Source organism: Malaclemys terrapin, chromosome 4 (assembly GCF_027887155.1).
Source record: "Malaclemys terrapin pileata isolate rMalTer1 chromosome 4, rMalTer1.hap1, whole genome shotgun sequence".
Lineage (NCBI taxonomy): Eukaryota > Metazoa > Chordata > Testudines > Emydidae > Malaclemys > Malaclemys terrapin.
In genome coordinates, this window is record NC_071508.1 from 82959442 (window position 1) to 82977058 (window position 17617).

General features: G+C 40.5%; 1 protein-coding gene across 7 annotated transcripts in view; it reads left to right on the plus strand.

The window, feature by feature from the left end:
* FUT8 (fucosyltransferase 8) overlaps window positions 1–17617 on the plus strand; it is a 241304-nt gene that overhangs the window by 207438 nt on the left and 16249 nt on the right. For all 7 annotated transcript variants that reach the window (XM_054027425.1, XM_054027426.1, XM_054027427.1 and 4 more), the window contains 2 exons: window positions 14298–14544; window positions 16628–16804. In XM_054027425.1, the coding sequence (XP_053883400.1) occupies window positions 14298–14544; window positions 16628–16804 (424 nt within the window). The remainder of the gene's footprint in view (window positions 1–14297; window positions 14545–16627; window positions 16805–17617) is intronic.

The following is a 17617-nucleotide window of genomic DNA, read 5'->3' on the forward strand; positions in this document are numbered from 1 at the left end:
GGCCCGCCTGCCAGCCGAGCACCCACAGCCCCACTGGCTCCAGCCCGGCTGGTGGCCAGCGGCCAAGCACTCCTGGCCCCGGCCCTGGCCGAGCATAGCCAGCTGGCGGCCGAGCACCCCCAGCCCCGGTCCTAGTGGCTCCGGCTGAGGGGCGCTGGCCGGCAGTGGCATCCGAGCTTGCAGCCGCCTCCTCCCAGGCTCTGGCCTCAGCTGCAGCTGGAGCCGGGAAAGTTGGAGCCCGGGGAGGAGGCGGTCCCCTTACCATGCTTCCCTATTTTCCCAGACTTGTCCCGCTTTTTAGAAATTCCTCCCAGACGGGGATTTGAGGACCAAAAAGCTGAACATGTCCAGGAAAATCCGGACGTATAGTAACCCTACACAGGAGGTTCCTTCAATTATTGTAGGCCTGAACCATTACTAGTACAGCAGCAGTTCCCAAACTTTGGGTCATGAACAAGTGAGGTCGTTCCATGAGCAGATGGGGTTGCAGCAATCGCTGGTGTGCTCCACACAGCATTATCTCTTATGTACAGTGCATGCAAGGTCACAATGCAGGGAGGACACCATTTTGCTCATATAGCGTGACCTCGCACACACCATATGTACGAGGTCACACTTTGCAGAGGACTCCATTTTGTAGAGCAAAATGGCATCCTTCCTGCGGCGTGACCTCACACATACAGCGGGTAGTACAAGTACAGCTGCTGACAGAAGTTTTTATTTGACAGCAGCTGTGCATGAACACTTTTCGTGCCAGCAACTTGACTTCCCCCCATCATCCCTTTACGTTCCTTCTTTAAATGATTTTATATGCATATGGCCCAAGTGTTATGTCCATATCTGACCCCAGCTATACAGCACATAAACTTTATTATTACTTGACTAACAAATTAAAATGATTCTAAATCCATTTTAAAAAGCTGCACATTGCACCAGATTTATTCAGGATCCACCAATTTTTGTGTAGATAATGTTTATAAATATATTGGTCAACAATATAGGATTGTCACTAACAGTTCAGTCAAAGGCCAATTTCAAAGACTTCCTAATAAAACATTTCTGAAGAGAAACCCAACAAAAATACATAGAAAATTCAGAAGGTAGATACTAACTATATGTAAGATTTCACCCAATTGGCCATTTAGTTTTAGAGAAAAACAGGAATGTCTACCTTATTGTGAACTGATTTTAGAACTCAGTCCTAATTAGGAAGTCACTATCAGGTGCCTCCATAATAATAATAGTTTCAAAAGCATTAAGAGCAATTGTGGGACATGTTCTTTTGCATGAAGCAAAGAAAACAAATGCTTATTTTTGTTTCTTCTAAGCTATTTGGTACTTATGAAGCTGCATAGCTCACAAAGATAATGCATAATTTCCACTAGTCATTTTTTTGTTGTCTGGTCTTTAAAGAGATCTATCAGAATATCACTGAGGTCAGTAAACCATGAACCAGTTGTCTTTGCAATACATGTGTAGTTGTCAGCAAGATAGTAAAGTGTCTTGAGAGAATTCAGCACAATCACTTTTACTGTGTGGTATGCTAATTCTTAACAACATTCTTAACACTGTGCTGTGTTCATGTGATTAAATTTAGAGCTCTGCACTCTGTTGAGTTAAGGCTTCAAACAGGGAATAATAGTTTTTTTTGGTTGTTACTTAAGTAGAGCTATGATGAGATTCATATGGAAGGTGACAGCTGCTCATTCAGCTCACAGAAAGCCTTATAGATGGAATATATTTTGGTTGTATTTCTAACCAAGAAAACCCTAAAACTAAATCAAAACCCAGATTAATATTGCATTAATGTTCTTCTTATGGAAGTCCAAAGCAGCATACCATACTGTTAAGAAAACTTCCAGCAAAAGTACTCCAAGGTGCTGTACTTACAAATATTGAGAAAGTGAATAGAGTGCTCAAACAGACTTTTCAATTAGCACTCAACTACCTACGTTGGTTGTTACTTGAAAGGGAGTTGAAAATTTGCCATGCAAATTAGTGAGTGCTCAGCTAACTGAAGAACTTAACTGAGTAGAGCTCTCAACCGATGGTCAACTGTCAGGAAGTGAAACAATATGGCTAAATGACAATATTCAAAAGGTTATTTGAGCCAAATTGATATCCTTCATCCTTAAATGAAATCAGTAGAAAAGAGCATAAACTGCAGCTTACTATACATAAGAATTAAATTAAGAGGACTAAAATGGAATTTGAAAAGCCAGTAGCCAAAGAGAATAAAAACAAATAACAAGAAGGTTCTCTAAGTATACTAGAATAAATTCTTTGAGAGGATCAGTAAGTCCTTTGGGCTACCAGTGAATAAAATAAGCAGTTAAGGAAGATAAGGGCATTACAGAGTAGCAAAATCATATTTTAATTAAGTACCAGGTAAGTTGGTTGAAACAATAATTTAAAGATAGCATTATAAAACACAGCTGATCATAATATGATATAAAGGGACCAGAATTTCTTCTGCAAATGAAAACTATGCATCACTAATCCCGTATAATTATTTGGACAAATCACCAAAATAATGAAAAAAGGAGAGTCCTAATATACATGGATTCTCAAAGCTTTTGACAAAGTCCCTTACAAGAGGAAACCAAGTAGTCATGTGGTAAGAGGCAAAGTTCTGTCATGGATTAGAAGCTGGCTAGGATACAGAAAACAAAGGTAAAAATAAATTAGCAATTTTCATCATGGCAAAAAGTTAAGAATTAGGCACCACAAAGTTCTGTACTAGTACTGTTTTTTTTTTTAAATGTGTTCATTAATGCTGTTGAGAAGGAGATAAGCAGTGAGGTAGCAAAATTTCAAATGACACAAAATTATTTAGGTTAACCCAGACTGTAAGGAACTTCAAAAAACATAACAAAGCTAGATAAATGGGCAATGAAATGGCCAATGAAACAGTATTTTTAAATACCAAATAATGCACACTGAAAGGAAAAATTTGACCTATGCATACAACTAACTGGATTTCTAAATTAACTGTAACAACTCAGGAGGAAGACAATGCAACTATGGACAAGACCTCTGCTCGATGTGAAGCAACAGTCAAAAAAGTAAAATGTTGGCATTCGTAAAGAACGGAATAAAAAATAATACTGAAAATGTTCAAAAGCCTTCATGTATGGTAAATCCATACATGTATGGTAAATCCTCACCTGCAATACTGTGTTTGATATTTTATCTCAAAAAGTATAGTAGATATATAGAGGACTTAGGAACAGATGGTAAAAATGGTTAGAGGCACGGTAAAACTTTCATATGAAGAGAGATGAAAAGATTCTGACTTTTTAAATTAGAGATCAGATAAATAAGAGGTGACATGATAAAGCTGTACAAAATAATGAGTGTACAAAGGTAATTTGGGAGCTCCTACTTTACTTTTCTAAGAATACAGGAACAGGGGGAAAGTTAATGAAACTGAATGTCATCAATTTTTAAACTGATAAAAGGAAAACTTTTTTTTTTTTTTACACAACACTCAATGAGTCTGTGGAACTCATTGCCACAAAATATAATTGGAACCAAAAGGTTAAACTATTAAAAAAGGATTGAATACTTATTTGGCTAATGAGAATATCCATTAATATATTTTATAGGATTATATGCAAAAATCTCAAGTTTGGAAGGGATATAAATTCTCATGCCTCATTGTATAAGTCAAACTCCAACGGAAGATGTTAGAAATAAACTTCCTAATTGGAAGATTATTCCATAATTGCCCAATTTGTGTTTCTCCAATAATAAGTAGATATATATTTCTTATGTATGTAGCCACTATCAGAGACAGGAAGCTGGAATTGATGTGGTCTGATCTTTTATGGCAATTCTTGTTCCTATCTGCTGTCAGTGCATATAGTTCCAACAGTGAAACCCAAATCATGTTTTCTCTTATCTTGACCCTCTGCTTGGCGTATGTCCTTGTGGTTGGAGCACTATATTCATGTTTAGGGTTAAAAGTTTCAGTTCATGGCTCTTTGTGAAAAGACTGTATGGTGTGGAAATGGAGAGCTACTTAGCCATTTAGGCTCTGATCCAGTTATGCACTTGAAGCACCTGAGAAGTCCAACTGAGTTTAGTGAGACGGCTAATGCACTTAAAGTTAAGCATGTGCTAAGTGCCTTACTGAATTAATGTTGGCCTGTGTGACATCATTTTTAAATATTCCATTCCTGGATCTTCAGGCAACTTCTGCCTGATTCGCTTGTTATAGATAAGCCACCCATTGCCTTCATCAAGAATAATGGAGCATATGCTATCCAACTTTTAGGACCGTATACAATATTTTTCATTGAATTTTTTGCCAACACTATTGGCTACAGTGCAAGAGTCACTTATCAAAATCCCTTCAACGTTGAGCTCGCAGAATGGATTCCCACGACTTGACACTGAACTGCCTTCTGGTGTATTATGCTGTAATTTGAACTGTTTCATCTATCTCTGAATTGGATTATAAACTCCTCTGGGCAGAGGCAGTCTATCCCACTCTTTATTCATAATCAAGCATATTGACAGTGCTTTTTTTAATGTCCAAATTGCAATCAAAGTATCAAAACATCATGGGTTATTTCCAGTGCCTACTCTGTGGAGTTATGTTACTTTTCCTAATAATCTAATAAGGTAATAAACATGTAGGATTTCTATTACAGGCATTCTCTTCCATATTAGGATGTGATATATTCAGTGTTGAGTAAATATTTATAAAAGTACACTGTTGTTGAAATGGTCATTTAGCCAATCTGTTAAGTTTTACCTAATAGTTGCCATCTATTAGGACAGGAAATCATTGAATCGGCATTTTTCATGGTTTTCCTTACACATATTCAAAAATCTGATTTTTTTTCATACATTTCTTTTTAATATAATAGGGGCCTTTTTGGAGAGATGCTGAGCAACTGTTACTTCTGTTGATGCCAATGGCCATTTCAGATACTAAACTCCTGTCAGAATCATGCTCTCACAAGGCATTACGGATTGCAAATAAAGTTTTATTTAGAGATTTCCTCTGTGGAATATTCTTTCATGGCTTGTGCAGAATTAATTGTATAACTTCCTGGTTTTAGCTGGATCCCCTTAGTTGCTAACCCATTGATTTGCAAGTTTCTTTAAATATTAGTTTGGTTCCGCAGGGGTCTGTTTTGGGACCGGCTCTGTTCAATATCTTCATCGACGATTTAGATATTGGCATAGAAAGTACGCTTAAGTTTGCAGATGATACCAAACTGGGAGGGATTGCAACTGCTTTGGAGGATAGGATCAAAATTCAAAATGATCTGGACAAATTGGAGAAATGGTCTGAGGTAAACAGGATGAAGTTTAATAAAGACAAATGCAAAGTGCTCCACTTAGGAAGGAACAATCAGTTTCACACATACAGAATGAGAAGAGACTGTCTAGGAAGGAGTATGGCAGAAAGGGATCTAGGGGTTATAGTGGACCACAAGCTAAATATGAGTCAACAGTGTGATGCTGTTGCAAAAAAAGCAAACGTGATTCTGGAATGCATAAACAGGTGTGTTGTAAGCAAGAAATGAGAAGTCATTCTTCCGCTCTACTCTGCGCTGGTTAGGCCTCAGCTGGAGTATTGTGTCCAGTTCTGGGCACCGCATTTCAAGAAAGATGTGGAGAAATTGGAGAGGGTCCAGAGAAGAGCAACAAGAATGATTAAAGGTCTTGAGAACATGACCTATGAAGGAAGGCTGAAAGAATTGGGTTTGTTTAGTTTGGAAAAGAGAAGACTGAGAGGGGACATGATAGCAGTTTTCAGGTATCTAAAAGGGTGTCATAAGGAGGAGGGAGAAAACTTGTTCATCTTAGCCTCTACGGATAGAACAAGAAGCAATGGGCTTAAACTGCAGCAAGGGAGGTTTAGGTTGGACATTAGGAAAAAGTTCCTAACTGTCAGGGTGGTTAAACATTGGAATAAACTGCCTAAGGAGGTTGTGGAATCTCCATCTATGGAGATATTTAAGAGTAGGTTAGATAAATGTCTATGAGAGATGGTCTAGACAGTATTTGGTCCTGCCATGCGGGCAGCGGACTGGACTCGATGACCTCTCAAGGTCCCTTCCAGTCCTAGAGTCTGTGAATCTAAACATATTGTGATACTGTAATTTTTAACAATGCAATTTGTCAGTTATATTTTCTTTCAAATACAAATCATTCATTAATCAAATTATCTGCTGGTGTAAACTGGTACAACTCCATTGACTTCAGTTGGAGTTACACCAATTTATATCAGCAAACAATTTGGCTCAATCTTTTCAAAAGACTCTGGCTGCCCATTGGCTTGGCTGAGGTGTGAATTCTCTACTGTCGGACCCATCTTGGGACTCTTGCTCCCCACACAATTCAGGACCAGTAGCATTCTGAGCAGATTTAACTCTACATGGCACAAGAAGAACCTATTGATGGTTTCTAAGCACAGCATAGTGTAAGTACTGTATACAGAAAGTCAGCTAGGGCTCTACATTGGAAATTGGCTGCTCCAATAGAAGCGATGAATGAAAATCCTATTCTCTAATATATCCTGCACCCCTGCATTGGGGAAGGTGGTCATTGCTGGTAGGGTCCGTGAGAGAAAACTCGGGATATGATGTTTGAATCCTATTTCTTCAATCAACTAAAATAAAATCACACTTTACTTAGAATTACATGAAAGCTATTGAAACCAATCTGTTGAAAATGAACAAGAGGTCAGTTTGCCGCATTATGATCTCTTCAGGGTGGAAGGGATCTTTAGGACTCCAAGTTGGATACTGAGGATCTCCTAGGAAAAATACTGCCTAGCAGAAGTTTTGACTATTACTCTTGGAGAAAATCTGTGCCACTGTGGCCTAGTAGAAAAATGTCCCCTCCCCGGAGATTCCCTTTGCTTCCTTGCAGAAAATGGTTTCTCTGGGGAAGCAAAGAGAAGCTGCACCAGTGCTCACTCACCCCTCCTGGCAGTTCAGATGTTCTGTTCAGGCAGCCAGGGGAGAGGTAAATCACTTGCAGGAGGGGGGTCTGGGGATGCCCCAGGGCACCCAAGGACATTAGTCCCAGCTTGGGGGAAGGGAGGAGGATGGAGATGGAGTTCTCCGTCCCCCTCCTCCTTCCCCTTCCCTGCACAAAGCCAGGGCTGGGTCAGATCAACCCCCAGAAACTTCCCCTGGCTGCAGGAAGCTCTGGGGGAGGGGAGGACTAGGTGGGAGAGGGTCTGGGTGTGGTAGGGTTACCATATTTAAGGTTTTAAAAAAACGGACACTCCACGGGGCCCTGCCCCTACCCCGCCCCCGGCCCTGCCCCAACCCTGCCCCTTCCCCACCCTGGCTCCGCCCCTTCCCCAAAGTCTCCGCCCCCTCCCTGAGCGCCCCGCATTCCCCTTCCTCCCTCCCAGCCACATGAAACAGCTTCCCGAGCGCTACCGGCTTCACAGTTTGCCGGGCAGCCCCCAGACCTCCTGACCTGCTGCGCCCCTGGCCGGCCACTGCCCCAGCACAGCCGGAGCCTGGGAGGGGAAGCGCCCGGCCGGGGGCGCAGGGTCTGGAGGTCTGGGGGCTGCCCGGCAAACCATGAAGCCGGTAGCGCTCGGGCAGCTCGGCTCTTCAGCTGCACAGAGCTGAGGTGTCTGGGGGGAGCAGCAGCAGCCCTGCCGTAGCAGGGAATCTGCCTGCAGCTCGCAGCCTGCCGGAGCTGCTCAGGTAAGCAGGGGACTGGGGCAGGGATGCCAGCATTTTCCTGGACATGTTCCGCTTTTTGGCAATTCCCCCTGGACAGGATTTGAGGACCAAAAAGCCGGACATGTCCGGGAAAATCCGGACGTATGGTAACCCTAGGGTGTGTGTGTGTGTGTGGGGGGGGGTTAGGCTCAGTGGAGTGGGGGATCTGGGTGCAGGGAGTGGGGAGGGTTGGATTCAGGTTCCTGGTGATGTGATCAGGGGAAGCAACTCCCCATACTGTGACCCCTCTCTGCACCTGTAAACATCCCCTGCATGAAACTACCCACCCAAATCAGGAGTCCCCCGCACCCAAAACCCACTCTGCCAATCCCCCTGAACTCCCCCCTCCCCCCACTGAGGCTCATCCCCTGCCTCAGGAGCCCCCCACACCCGGACCTCTACCCCAATGAGCTCCAACTAGCTGCACTGTGACCCACTAAGCACCACTCCTTCCCACTGAGCCTTAACCACCTTCATCTGGACTCCCCTGCAGAGTCCCATTCCCCCTGCACCCAGAACCCCACACCAAACCCCCATGCATCCAGATTTCTTCCCCCTGCAGGCCTTCCACTAAGCTGCCCACATCCAGTTTGTGTCACACAGAACCCAGGTACGCTTGAGGGAATTCTTTGTCAAAAAAATTTAAATTCTGCAAAGTTCTGCATATTTTATTTGTCAAAATAACGCAAACACAATAACAATATAACCATACAATTTTCAATTATTTTGGTAATTTATTTCAAAATACTTGTCAGCAAATAATTGAAAATGGTATGATTATACTCTGTTATTTTGACAAATAAAATTTGCAGAATTTTTAATTTTGGGTGTAAAATTCCCTCAAAAGTATAGTATGTAACATAAAAAAAGTCTTAGAGTATTCGACTCAGCTGTAAAATTTCTGCACAGGGTTTGTGGTATATTGAAAGGGCTAAATTTAATCTCTACTATAATAGTGTAAGAATTTATCCTTGAATTTCATAACTGTAGAACAATTAAACATTAGGGAATTAATCCTACATCTCCCTACACAGTGTATACAGGTGGTAGATGGATGTTGAGACTTTTTCCATACCAGTTTGGGGGAGGGTCACAGACAATTAACCATCTGATGCATTTGGCCCTAAATCCTGCCACCAGTTTCACACACAACAAAAATATTTATCCATCCCCTGTTCACACCAACTTTCTACCATCATGGAAAGGGAAGGAAAAAAAAGTTTGGTGTAGAACTATGGGGTTGTTGTCATGGGTGGGTTTTCTTGTTCCCAGCCCAGGAGTCACAATGTTGATGCATTGTGACCATTTTTTTAAATATAAACACTACTATACACTTGCAGGCAATACTACTTGAAGCATCTGGTGATGAGTGGGGTGGGCAATAGAATTGCCACCTGTTCCAGTGTCTATCTGTTCCTCACACAGAGGAGTATCTTCTCCCTCATTACACCATTTTGTTTTGTTGAGTCTATCTGCCAAATGATTTTTTAAAAATTGAATAAAAACCAACAGCTAGTGTCTCTTTCAGCACCCACGATGATGGAAGAGAGAAATTTAAAATAGAATGTTATCAACAGGATACCAGTTCTACACATTCCTCCATTTTATTTTTCTTCATGTTGTTCTGATGATTTCATGGAGGAATGTTTCGGGCAAAGAGCTATGATTCTGAATTAGTTGGCTTATGTATTTTGCCTAATCGTAGAAAAACCTAAAACGACATAACATATAAGCCATTAATAAAAGATTGCATTTTGAAAACGGACTACTGAAATAATAATGACCTCATTTATTAAATTTTAGTTTTGCAGTTGGTTATGTGCATTTCCTCTTGCAAAAAAGCACTGCTAAAGTGAGAATTTACAATTGGGCTTTCTTGTACATACATTACTCACTCTATATCAGGAAAATAATTTATATTATGGTATGTTACATGTTAGACTGTAAGACATGTGAAGTGATAATTGGATTTGTCCAGTGTTCCATACAGCATTCTAAGTTTAAAAAAAAAATTATTCAAGGATACCATTTGCACAGGATTCCCTATCTTGGAACGTGTGCTTCCAGGAACTAGGAATTCATGTGCATTCTAACTTAACAAGAATGTGGAGGGTGCTGCAAGTACATCTGACATTCCTTGTGAAAGTGATGGAATTCATTTTACTGAGCCTATCATCTTTCCAACAATTTCCCCTTTGGTTATTATAAGTAGATTAAACCTTGAGAAAGTCTATCCAGCTTCTTGTTTCACTTCCCACCAACTCAATCGGTATTTCTGTAACTAAAATTAACATGTCTAAGGTTATATGTCTACACTTGCACACTTCCCTGGGTACTTGTCTGTGTACTGCTAGCACGTGTATCCCATACCTGTGACAAGTGGCCTCATTGCTTAGCTGGGCATCAGTATAGGTTGTACACAGGCACACACCCATGTCCACACATCCCATTTTTCAGTATGTGACATTTAGCACTACCATTTCAGGGGTGGTATCACAGAGTTGTGTGTGTCATAGGAGATGCTCTGGCAACCACCTTGCTGCATGTTGCTGGTACTATACACCACCTTCACGCATTTGGCAACTGCAGCTCCCACTCATCTCTCCATTCTGCCAAACAATACCAGAGACACGCAGCAAATATATGATTATGTGGGTCTGCTACCACTTGCTGGACAAATGTTCATGCAGTACATTACTGGATACAGGATGGAATTGGTCAAGAAAACTTTGAGATGGTGAAGGCGGCTGATCCAGAGATGGAATGAAAATCCACTGTGGTCCCAAGGAACAGATGAGTCAAGTGCTGAGATTACAATGGTATGCCCATCGGTGGACCACCATTTCTGGTCCCAGAGAACCAGTGTGGTGTGGTGGGACCACATAATCTTGGAAACCTGGGATGATGACTAGTGGGTGCAGAACTTCAGAGTGAGGAAGCAGGCCTTCATCAAGATGTGCGAGGAGCTTGCACCAACCCTCCAGCACCAGACCACCCTCATTTCAGAAATCCAGATCCGTGTTATGAATTTGTTTCTTTTTGTTTGGCTGACGAGTATTCCTTGGGCCTACCCAGTAGCCCACCTTGTAAATATTGAAAAATAAAACCTGAATGAGAAATTAAAAACTCTGTGGAGTGGGACTGATTTACTCCAGGCCCCCACCGCCGGAGTGGGAAACGCTGAGCCCCCTGAAGCGAGGGAGATGCCTAGCCACAATATATACATTGAACATAAAGCTAAAATGGTTTGTAAGAGGAAGAAATGGGGAGGGGAGAGGTCAAATTCCATGGGAAGTGAGTAGATGTTAATGATTGTGGACACATCTTGTAGCCCTTCCTCTTCCGATCTTCTCTCTGAAGTGCTGCTTCTGCATTACCACCAGAATGGGTTCCCTGATGTCATCTTTGTCTGAAGAGTCATTTCTGACCTTTCAGAGAAGACTGATTGGAAATGTTAGAGAGAGCTCAGTAGTAGTGGTGATGGAATGTGAGAGGGGTATTGCACTCAACTGTCAGTACACCAGAAAGTCATAGTCTGAAAACTATAGTGTGTTTCCAGGTTCAATTCACTGCTCTGCAGAGTGCCTGTATAAGGCTGTACTATTTTTAAAATGCACTTCAGCACTGTTTTGAGGACAACACTCTTTTGTTAGTCTCCTAACCTCAATAGAGATTGAAGCATGAGGTTTCATAGCCTTTTTAAAACTTTTTTAAAAAATTTACTATTATAATGACAGTGAGTTTCTTGGTCTAATTTTGTGTTATGAGAAAAAGTATTTCCTTCTATCAGTTTTCTATTTGCCACCTTTCAATCTTATTTAATGTCCCCTTGTTCTTGTATTTTGAGATCTACCTGCTCAATAGCATTCAAAATTCAATATTTTGTATATTTTATAATAGTGAACTGTTATTGATCTTTTCTCTAAAGTAAACATATCAGTCTTTTCAGTCTCTTTTCATATAAGAGCTCGTTTTTGAACCCCATTTACTTCTGTGAAATCCTTTTAAAGATGGGGTGACCAGTACTGAACACAGTGTTCCAGGTGAGGGTGAAATACTGATTTATAATTGCCTCGAACTGGCATAAGGTATATGAGTATAAGCCCAGTTATAGTGATATAACTGCATCTACACTAGGACAATTTGCTAGTTTAGCTAAATCAGTATAACTGTACTGGCAAAACCCTCCTATTGTAGCAAGCCATAAGTTATCATTCTATTTTCAATTATCAGTTCAATAACTTATCAGATACAAGTTAAATGAATTCTATATAGTATGAGACTCATATCCTAAGAAGATACAGGTTCATCTCTAAAAGTCATGACTAATAATTATTTGCAGCTACATAACTTGTAGGCTTCTTTCCAGAAAACATTAATTTAAAATAGCCTCACCTAAACCAACCAGCTCCTAATTAAAGTTCTACATCTCATAGAGGTTATTGCTATTATTCCTGAATCTTGACTGCCAGCTTTGATGTACTCTACAGTACCAGTGAAAAAATTCTTGCAGCTTGCCTTTTAATCATGCAATAAATGTCATGTTTCGTGGGCTTTGTTTTACAAGTGTACTGAAATGAATTTTACATACACACAGAACAGTTGCAACTACGGGAATTTTCTAATTGCCCCTTTTACTGAATAAGACACAGGTTCATTATTCTTACTTACACCAAATAGATTTTGTCAGCCAATTAGCCTTCTTGATAGCTGACAACTATTCTCTGATCATTTTAACTTCAAACCTTCATAGAATACTTTATTCTTAGTACAGAAAAAAATATTTTACCATGTTTGTTTCTGATGGCTTAAATTGAAAATATACTTATCCTCTGAGCCACTCATAATGCATTCTTTCTTTAGTGGTCCAGTGGTCAGCTCTCATTGTGCTGTATTGGCATCCATTGCAGACAATAACATCTTTTGTGAGTTATTCAACCCACTAGAAATACATATCTAAATATTTCATTGTTTAAAAATTAAAATGTATAGTACTGTATTCCGATGTTCTAATTGTCTGATCATCATTGCTTATGTTCAGCATGTGAGATGAGCTCTGGGAACACCAGAAATATGGACATTTTTATTCTTTTTTGGAATTAGTTTTGTCCTGATAGTGGTGCCCGAGATCTAAAATATCTCTGGTTTTGCCCTGGCATTTAGCTGTCAGTGGTGCAACCCAATGTGTGTACAAACCAATTCTGTTATAATTAATATTTAAAAAGCAAATTCATGCATGTATATACAATGGGCATTTGATCGTCTCCCTCTCTTCTACCTCAGTACAGCAACTAGCTCAACAGAGCTACAATCATGACTGGGGCTTCTGGGTTCTACTGTAATATGAACTTTAAATAATAGTATATGGAAAAGTTTGATAAGTGACCTACATAGAGAGCTGTCCCCAGATTGAAACACTGCACTTGTGGTTGCATTTTTCTGTCATCCAGTTCTTGCTGTGTGAAATAATGTTTTTGATTTATTTTTAAACACTCAACTTCATTCTGAGTATTCAGAATTGTAAGGAATGTCCAAGTAGACCTAGATGCACAGTAGTGATATTTTAAGAGGGTTTGTTGATCTATTGCAGTGGTTCTCAAACTTTTCACGGGCCACTTGAAAATTGCTGATGGTCTTGGCAGACCACTTAATGATCTTTCCAAATATTGTTTGTACCGTTAGCTAACTGTTGTAAAGCGCTTTGGATAAAAGCACTATATAAAAAAACGCTTAGTAGTAATTAACGTTTTTTGTTCTACAAATAAAAGCACACAACTCATATTTTAATATCAGTAGTCTTACTATTCTAATGTGATGGATGTGCCCTCTCTTCCCCACCGTGGCAGCTCCCAAGCTGGGGCTGGGAAGGAGCGGGGGTCTCTCCCCCACCACTGCAGCTTCCGAGCTGGGGCTGGGAAGGAGGGGGGTCTCTCCCTCTCTCCCCCGCCACAGCAGCCACAAAGGCTGGGAAGGAGTGTCATCTCTCCCTGGCAGCCACAGCCCTGGAGCTGGGAAAAGTTGGCTCTTTCTCTGGCCGCCGCAGCCCTGCCTGTCCCAAATTCCCCCCTCCCTCTTCTCACCCCACTGCCCCCTCCCACCTACACTCTGTTCCCCCAAGGCCACCACCTCACCTTACATGCGTGTCTTCTCCAGGGTCCAGGCACCTAATTAGTGGAGCCACACCTGCATGGCTCCACTAATTAGGTGGATGGCCCTTTGTTCTCTTGTGCGTGGCCACCCAGGCACGCACCTTAAAGGGAACTATCCGTGGACCACCTGAATGGAGCTCGCAGACCACCACAGTTCGAGAACTTCTGGTCTATTGTGTATATATAAGCCACCTAATAACAATGAAGAGGCATACTGGTGGCATAGGTTGTTACAAGCACAAAAATGGCATAATATTAATCCAATATTATAAATAAAGTTTCAACAAAAATAGAAAGGGGGTTCATTAGCCTCATTGTTAACAAGTTGAAAATGCTGTTCTGGTGATCCATCTGGAATGTTACATATTCTCGTATATCTCATATTTAGATTGTTATTGAACTGAAACACTTGGTTCATCCTATTTGTATTCTGGTACAGGTGAGGCAAATGATAAGAATGTTCAGGTGGTGGAACTTCCCATCGTTGACAGCCTACATCCACGACCACCTTATTTGCCATTGGCTGTCCCAGAAGACCTGGCTGATAGACTAATTCGCGTCCATGGGGATCCTGCAGTGTGGTGGGTCTCGCAGTTTGTCAAATATTTGATTCGCCCACAACCATGGCTAGAAAAGGAAATCGAAGAAGCAACAAGGAAACTTGGTTTCAAACATCCAGTTATTGGGTAGGAATTTTATTTTGGTGTTAGCCTAGAAATTGTACATGTGTTATTGCACATCGTAAATGTTAACTATAAATAAATTTCCAAAATATGATAGATACAAAACCAGACTCCACATATTTAGAAATCTCACATCAATCATTTTACACTGTATTACAGTTGCTTACTTCTATGATGTTAGGTGCACAGCTGAGCATCAGTTCTCTCCTACCCTCTTCAATGCCTCTGGTGATTACATCTCATACAAATAGAATTTAAAGATATCTCCAATTCTCTGGTCTGGTTTATTAATATACAAATTATATGACAATAATTTACAATCAAATCTGTATTCCTATAATCTTCCCATCTATGTCTTCTACTTTGCTGGTCCTAGCAGAAGGGCTGTGGACACCTAATACTTTTTCCCTCCCTTTTATCAGGGTTCATGACATTTCTTCTACCCCTTGACTACAGATGTCCTCTATAGCCTTCTCACTAGGGTCTGAATAGTCTTCTTTGCTCCTCTTGGCTCTAGGGGTTCCCACCAGTTGAAGGCAAACCCTGGCCTGCTCATTGGCTTCTGACCCTAGGTCACTCAAGCTCCTTCCCCAGGCCCTTCCCAAGAGAGACCTAAAAACCACGCTTGTTTTCCTTCAGGTCTTCCAGGAGAGAGACTCCATATCTTTCTCCCATTGATACCGTAGCTTGACTTTTATAACCTGCTTCATCTCCGAGGAGGCTTTAGTTTCAGCAGACTTCCTGGAGACTAGAAGTACCAGCATGTCTACTCTTAAAGGGCTATGGCTCTGTAGCAGGTGTGCTAGGATGCACCTGACCTTAAAGGACAAGCATGCTCTGTTACATCTATGCTAATAGCTGAAATTTCTGCTTGCCCCTGAATTGCTCCCTCTAGATTTTCCCTTCAGACTTGACATGCAGACTGCATAGCCAGCTGCCAGGAAACCTGTAAATACATGATCTTTTAAAATATTGAGCAAGAAAAGAAATACACCTCTACCCCGATATAACACTGTCCCCGGGAGCCAAAAAATCTTACCGCGTTGTAGGTGAAACTGTGTTATATCGAACTTGCTTTGATCCGCCGGAGTGCGCAGCCCCAGCCCCCCGGAGCACTGCTTTACCGCGTTTTATCCGAATTCGTGTTATATCAGGTCGTGTTATATAGGGGTAGAGGTGTATTGTCTGTGGTGGAGTAAACTAACTAGTCCATATGAGGGCAATGAATGTACCTTTTCAATCTCCTTGAATTCCTGAACAGTATCTGAAGCCATTTGTTTGTAATAGTATAGATCACTTGTTTGAAATATAATGTCCATAGATTTTTAATGGAAGTATCTGACAATTCCTAAAAGGTGTTACAATTGATGCAATTCTGATGAGGACAAATAAGGTTCCATTTAAAACCCAAAAGAGAAATGCTTGGAGCACTATACAGAAAATTGGAATTACTTGGCAGTGTTTTGATTTAGTAAAAGCTGGGGCAGGGGACAAGCATATCTTAAAAATATATTTCCTTTGCCGACCAGAGAAAATGTAATACTGTTAGTCCTGACAGCTTATATATAGTTTTTCTGAAGAAATTTAAATTGTACACTGTGGCAACTAAATAAAACCTGCTAGGTGTATGTAGAAAAGATCAAAGGAAGGTCAGCCTCAGCCTACTCAGTAGCAGAGCCTTGGAGAGATTTGCAGAACTATATCTCTAAGATTCCACTCTGACAGATGTGGAGCGTATTATCATTTGGCCTCCAAAAATAATAATTATATTCTGTTTTCAAGGGCAGGATGGAAGTTACCTCCCATGGTGCTACATAACAAATCTAGTATGTCCTGTGGTTCCTGGAATATTTCAGACTTTGCAATTAGTAATTTCACATTGGGTGAATATTTGTCTGTAGACACTATTGATTTTTAATCCTTTTTCATTTTATTTAGTGGTTCATTTTAAGGCTCATCTGAACACCATAATGGGGAAAAAATGTTTATTCAAAGATAAAATCTAAATTTCAATTGCCAAACTGTCTATTATAAAAAATATAAAACATTTACAAGTTGAATCCCAAGTGTCTGCCTTTCTTTTCAGTGTTCATGTCCGAAGGACAGACAAAGTGGGAACAGAGGCAGCATTTCATCCCATTGAAGAGTACATGGTACATGTTGAAGAACGTTTCCAGCTTCTTGCCCGCAGAATGCATATAGACAAAAAACGAGTTTATTTGGCTACGGATGACCCTTCGCTACTACAAGAGGCAAAATCGAAGTAAGATGAATTACATTTGCAGTACATAGATGTGCAATGGAAGTGTTCATGTCAGGAAGAGTCCTATAATTCCTGACCTTTGTGGGTACAATTCTTAATGTAGGTATTTCAACATAGTATCTGTGATTTAATTTATATAGTTCAGATTACAGTTCAGCTTTCACTATTTCCCTTCTTGTAATTTGTTGATCATTTTCTCAGAAATTCTTTGGTTGGGGCTGAATCTGTCCATGTTTGGCCTCGGCTCGTCGGTAAGACTTTTGTAAATTGAGCATAATCTCTTCAGCCAATATAATTTATATTTTTAGTATTGTAAAGCAGAAAAAGAGGAGGAAAATATTTAAAAAATAAATACAATCTTGAGCACTTTATGCTTTTTTTTTTTTTAATTTTCAACTTCCGTTGCATTGCACAAACTGTCTCTCTCTTTTTAAATTTTAATTTCCCCAGCACATCTGGAGAATTTCCACAGCACTTCACTGTTGTTTCCTTACTCCCACTACATAAACTTAAAACATTTTTTTTTTTTTTTGCTATGTAATGGCTGTAATTTACGTCTTGCAAAAACATTAGCATTAGTAACTTCTAAATCCATTAAACCACTCTGTTCCAACACACTGAAGCTTGAATTAGTCCTTCAACTGGGCTCTAGTTTGTCACATCCAAGATCAATGGTCTTGGAAGGAAGAAAATATTTAAAAAAGTATCCCCTTCCCCAAAAACAAATAAAACCCTCTGTTTCTGAATGCAGTGCGAGGAGATGTATAATGAAGCTTAAATGAACTACCAGAAACTGATAACTATGAGAGGGGA